Raw genomic sequence first — 6,090 nt, 5'->3', positions numbered from 1 at the left:
ACAAATAAACCTGTCGGACATACATGTACAAGAACTGGATAGAAAAACAACGAATATACCCCAAATACTCCAACACCCAGAAAAGAATAATAAATATCGTGATTGTACATGGTTTGTTATTGCACATTCTTAGAGAGAAAATACAGACTGCACATTATTATTGCACCCTATTACTGCAGATTATTCAGAAAGGTCAGAGAGAGTCAGAAAACTGGCTGCCTCCCCTGTCTTTCAGTCCCTTTCCTTTTTGTCCTCCTCCCCCCAAAGTGAGGGATGGTTAAACAGTTTGATAATCACACCGGACAAAGGAGTTCCTCAGTCTATTGGTCCTGCACCTTGGGAGGAGCAGCCTCTCGCTGAAGGTGCTTCTCTGGCTGCTGATGGTCGTGTGCAGTGGGTGGCTGGCATTGTCCAGGATACCCATTAGGTTTTTTCAGTGTCCTTCTCTCTGCTACGGTCGCCGGAGGGTCCAGCCTCGTGCCAACCAACGAGCCAGCCTGCGTGATCAGCTTCTCCAACCCGTAGAGGTCTGCTTCTGAGGTTCTCCAACCCCAGCACACCACAGCGCAGGACAGAACGCTTTCTTGCAGATGTTAAAGGATCTTAACCTCCTCAGGAAGTACATCCTGCTCTGGGCCTTCTTGCACAGCTGCCCCGTATTGCTCATCCAGTCCAGCTTGTTGTCTAGCCACAGCCAAAGATATTTATGGGTCGAGATATTTATAGATAGATAGATAGATAGATAGATAGATAGATAGATAGATACCTTATTTATCCTGAGGGAAATTCAGTGGCCAGTAGCTTCATCACATAGAACAGATATGAAAGATTATTATTTGAAAGTTATATAATCATATATGCTGTCTAAAAATATACAGTCCAGTTGGTTCCCTTAATCTGTCAATGCATGGAGAGACATATAGTAATATTTCAAATCTTTACGGTGGAAAAAGTTTACGTTAAGGTGGTTAAAACGTGATTTGGAATGTCACGTAAAACTACAACTCCCAGCATTCCCTTGAAACGAGTCGACAGTAATTAAATTCGTTTTTACACGTTTTTAAATACATCTTATATATTTATAAATTATGTTAGAAGAATGTATATATGAAAGCAGATGCGCTGGAGCAAAAATAAAGCGTTAAATAATTTAAAATATATTCTCTCCAGACAACCGTTGTCCTCATGACGAAGCGGAAGTCGTTACAGCTTCCTTTCCTCCATTAGGTGAGTGCGTGGAGCGAGTGCGTTTTCTGATGCTCTCCCACAAATAGCCACATTTAAAGTTGTTTTTCGCGAGCCTTGGCCCAGATTTGAGAAAATAACATATTTTTATGTGTTAATTCACAGATTGCAACCATGGGCCGCCGACCAGCCCGCTGGTAAGTCCTCTTCTTGACGTGGTTTTTAAGAGCAGGGCCGAGTTGGTCTCGGGCGGAGGAAAATGGCAGCGGCTCCTTGTCGGCGCCATGTGGACATGCCGGCAGGCCTCCGCACAGACTGTGATTTAAATGTTGAATTATAGCGCTCATGTCTCCTGATAATTACTAATAGTGGCTGTAATAAACGCTCGGCTTCACCGAAAATGTCATAAAGTCGTTTCACTCACGGTGAGCACTAGTTTATTGAGCTAACGGTAGCTAGCATTAAGCTAGCACATAGCTGCAAACCTGACCACTGTTCGACTCCTAAAGCTCTTTAACGCCATATCTTAATTTGCTGATTCATGCTACCTTGTAAATATGAATTGACCTTAAAGGCTGTTATCAATTTGGATTAGCTGTGTTGTCATGGGGCTCTTAGAAGTCCATTAGTCCCTGAGACCAATGTGACAGCTTCTCTCCTATTGACACTGGATGGGTAAAGCTAGCTGCTGAGTTTAAACCTAGTTCTAACTAATGTAGTTGAAGTATTTCAGTGTAAGCCAGGAAATGTGTATATACTATCCACATCTTTATTTAAGCTTATTGAATCTGTGTTCAGGTTGTTGTTAATAAGGACATGAATGTGTCACATTAACTGAGTGACATGTTCCTTTATTTATCAACGCTCACTGTAGCTTATTCTCAGATTCACATAACTGTAGGAAATTCAGAAATAAAAATACTTTATTAATCCCTGAGGAGGAATTGGGTTGGTCACGGCTACTCCAATAAACTTCAGTCAGAATTATATATATAATTTTAAGGAAGAATAGGACCTATATATAATGATATAAACAATCGAATACAAGTAAAACTTAAGATACCAATCACTACAGGATATGCATTGTATTTATTTCACATTGAGGGAGGTTGACGTTCAGATCTGATGTTTTTCTGAATGATCTGATTGCAGCCATGTAGCTTCAAGTAGCTGTGTTGACACCTGGTATTAAAATGTGTCTCCACATGTATCTCATGCCATCACCTGAGATCTGGAGTTTTTTTTAACTCTGTATGCTAATAAACACATCATAATCTGGGGTGAAGTATAATATTGTAACAGCTGTGGCTTTCTTTGGGTCTTTGCTGCCATTTAAATACGATAAACATCAGTTGTTTTGATTTTTAACAGGGACAGAATATTTAAAAGACTCTTCTAATGCTGGTAATGAACAGCTCTACATATAATCTGAGTGATTGGAACTCTAATGTGTCTTGGTGACACCTGTCAATTATGATGACAGTCAGTACCAGGTCTAAACAGCTCCTACATTTGTTACCTGTGTGCATATTGCATTGGGATAGGTGGGGTTTGGGCCACAGTTGCACTTCAGTCCAATTCAAAGATTCATTTAAAAAGGAGTAAACTCACAGGCTTGTATGAGTAAATTCTTTTCTCACGTTTGTCTTCCACAGCTACCGGTACTGCAAGAACAAGCCATACCCCAAGTCCCGCTTCTGCAGGGGTGTGCCTGGTAAGTTTCCTGTTAACTCTTCATCAGCATTGCCCTCAAAATACACAAAGGCAGCTCGATCACTGGCAATTAAAGCAACAAAAGCAGTAAACTAAACTGCTACATAGTTTTTTGAGGCTTTAAATTTCTTTGCCGCTCTTAACGGGTCAGAGCCAAAGTATTTTAGTTGTTGATTGCCCTGCAGCTTATTAAGCCGACTAGTCTCGCTGCAGTGCGGTTCTGGTGTGCAATGGTTGCAGACAGTGACTCTTTGGTTGTGTATGTCCTCAGCTGGGAGGTGCTGAGTGCTTTAAGGGACCACTGAGACAAAATAGTACTGTTGTCCTGGGATATGTTAACAATTGATTATCCGTTGCTGCCATCTTTGATGTGACCGATTGGATTTCTGAGCTTCTACATAATCCTGTCAGTTTTCCTCAATGTTCTCATCTGTCTCCACTTTCCTTTTCCCTAACCTGTGTAGATCCCAAGATCAGGATTTTCGACTTGGGCAGGAAGAAGGCCAAGGTAGATGAGTTCCCCCTGTGCGGCCACATGGTCTCTGATGAGTACGAGCAGCTGTCCTCAGAAGGTGAGCAGTCATGCTGGAAAAACTTGGATGTACGCAGGATCAAACACCTGTTGGTTTTCTCTGCCTGGAAATGCAAAATATGTGGAGACCCTTTGGTCCAAGTCCTGTTGCTTCTACTGGGCTTGAACTTTGGGAAATGTCTTTTAAAAGCCTTTTCTCTCTTTAAGATCTTGTGTAAATGTAGACCTGCTCATCTGAATACCTGTATTTACATATGTAGTGTTCCTCAATGGGTTTTGTGTCTAAAAAGAGACATGCCAACATGTAAAGCATGTGTGCAGCTGTATAGAAAGTAATCTATGCATGAAGTTGTGTGGAAACACCAGTTACTGATATCTGTATTTATATTTTAGTAATTTGATTGGATTTGGTGCATTTTAAAGAAATTGAGACTGAGAAAAGTGGAAGTGTTCTCCAGTAACACCTCCCTGAAATGCTTTTAGTGAAGGGTGAAGTTGTACAAATGTGACTCAAACTCTGCTCCACTCCACCTCCCCTGCAGCTCTGGAGGCTGCCCGTATCTGTGCTAACAAGTACATGGTGAAGACCTGCGGTAAGGACGGCTTCCACATCCGCATGCGTCTGCACCCCTTCCATGTCATCCGCATCAACAAAATGTTATCCTGCGCTGGAGCTGATAGGTAAGAATCCGTTGCTTGTGTAGATGTGTAATCTCTTATCCTTTGAAGGTCGAGGGCTGGAGCCAATCCTAGCTGACATTGGTCGAGAGGAATATTTATCCTTAAGTAATCTTTTGCTCTCGTGTCCATCTTGTTGTTCTCAGGCTCCAGACTGGTATGCGCGGTGCTTTTGGTAAACCCCAGGGCACCGTGGCCCGCGTGCACATCGGTCAGGTGATCATGTCTGTGCGTACCAAGGCCCAGAACAAGGAGCACGTGGTCGAGGCTCTGCGCAGAGCCAAGTTCAAGTTCCCTGGTCGTCAGAAGGTAAACGAGCCCGACACTCAAACTTTGAATTCAGAAATTCTGATTTGGTCAGTGTTAAAGAAACGGAAGCAGGAAAATATCAGCTGAGTTGACATGGATCTCTGTGATGACACAGCTCTGCAGCTTATTAAGCCGACCAGTCTCGCTGCAGTGCGGTTCTGGTGTGCAATGGTTGCAGACAGTGACTCTTTGGTTGTGTATGTCCTCAGCTGGGAGGTGCTGAGTGCTTTAAGGGACCACTGAGACAAAAACCTTATCAAGGGGCTTTTACTGTAATTATGTTAATTGTGAACCTGTATTAACGTCCGCCATTGCTTCAACCTTCAGATCCATATCTCCAAGAAGTACGGCTTCACAAAGTTCAACGCCTGCGACTTTGACGACATGATGGCCGAGAAGCGTCTGATTTCCGACGGCTGCGGAGTGAAGTACATCCCCAGCAGAGGCCCTCTGACCCGCTGGAAGGCCCTGCATGCCAACTAGAGCTACTGCAGACTTTATGAGACCACAGAAAACCAATAAAAGTGGGTTTGATTATAAAAATAAAAATGTGGCGATGGCTCTGATTTTTCACAATATATTATTTAGGCAACTTGTAGTAGTGGGAGCAGTTTGACATCTTCTGCTTGATACCTCTGATGGTACAGTAGAGGGAGCTCTTGTCCAAATTCAAAATGTTTCTGAATCTCAAACTTGAACGAGGATAATAAGATCTTGTTTTAAATGGTGCTGATTGGTCAGTGGAAGAAGGTTAAAGTATCATGCAAAAATAAATTACTGCCAAATCTCCAAAATATTGCTGGTGTAGCTTTAAACTGTAAGAATGTAAGATGTAAAATGCAAATATAAATCTCTCTAATCAGTTTTAAAGTGCACATCCCATCTATATTGTATCAATGATATGCGTGTTACATTCTGTAGGGATGTAAAGATGAATGTACTACATTTGGAGCATTGTAAAATAGACCTTTGACCCCAGTGGGACAAACATGGTTAAATAGAGTCTAAATAATACAAATTAGCTGTGGCAGCAGCAGCAGCACAGTTTTAACAGGAAATGACATAAAATCACAGAGTCGTATAACAAAGAAAAGCTCAATTAAAACATTTGCACACAGACAAACTGGGCTCAATAGATTATACCATCTTTTTAAACTCGTTCAGGGATGCTACATTCTGAAGTTTGAGGTTAGACTGTAGGTCGTTGCATGCAGCAGGAGCAGAAAACCTAAAAGCCGTCTTTCCTGATTCAGTTTGTACCTCCGGGACCACACATTGCATTATGTCCTTCACTTGTGTTTGAATGAAACATAGTTGATAGACTAACAATTGAAACACCAATAGAGCGCTCCTGTGTAAAGCCTGCCATCAGTATCAACTTGGATTCAGTGTCTTGCCCAAGGACACTTTGACATGTGCGGACTATCAACTGTGTGTAACTGAAAAAGAATGCAAATATTTTTTTATTCTCCTGCTACCTAGCATGCTTTCACAATCTCAGACGTTCAGTGTGAGTGGTTACAGCAAATACCTGGTTATAAACAAAGACTGTAAATAAAGATGGACGGCAGAACTGCTCCCCAAAGGTTAAGCCAAAGCAAGTAGAGCTCCCCCTGGTGGCTGGCTGCAGTATAGGTCATAAGCTCCACCTCCTCCTTGTCAGTGGGTGGGAC

The 6,090-nt window shown here is 42.2% G+C and overlaps 1 protein-coding gene across 1 annotated transcript; it reads left to right on the top strand.

The window, feature by feature from the left end:
• Positions 1 to 1,283: 1,283 nt before the first annotated feature.
• rpl10 (ribosomal protein L10) lies at positions 1,284 to 4,966 on the top strand. Its single transcript, XM_084553214.1, has 6 exons — positions 1,284 to 1,382; positions 2,841 to 2,899; positions 3,363 to 3,470; positions 3,973 to 4,111; positions 4,255 to 4,417; positions 4,745 to 4,966. The coding sequence occupies exons 1-6, from the start codon at positions 1,360 to 1,362 to the stop codon at positions 4,898 to 4,900; spliced, it is 648 nt and encodes a 215-aa protein (XP_084409340.1). The 5' UTR covers positions 1,284 to 1,359; the 3' UTR covers positions 4,901 to 4,966.
• The last annotated feature ends 1,124 nt before the right edge of the window (positions 4,967 to 6,090 follow it).

Source organism: Chelon labrosus (genome assembly GCF_963514085.1).
Source record: "Chelon labrosus genome assembly, chromosome: 10".
Classification (NCBI taxonomy): domain Eukaryota; kingdom Metazoa; phylum Chordata; class Actinopteri; order Mugiliformes; family Mugilidae; genus Chelon; species Chelon labrosus.
This window is presented reverse-complemented; position numbering and strand designations above follow the sequence as displayed.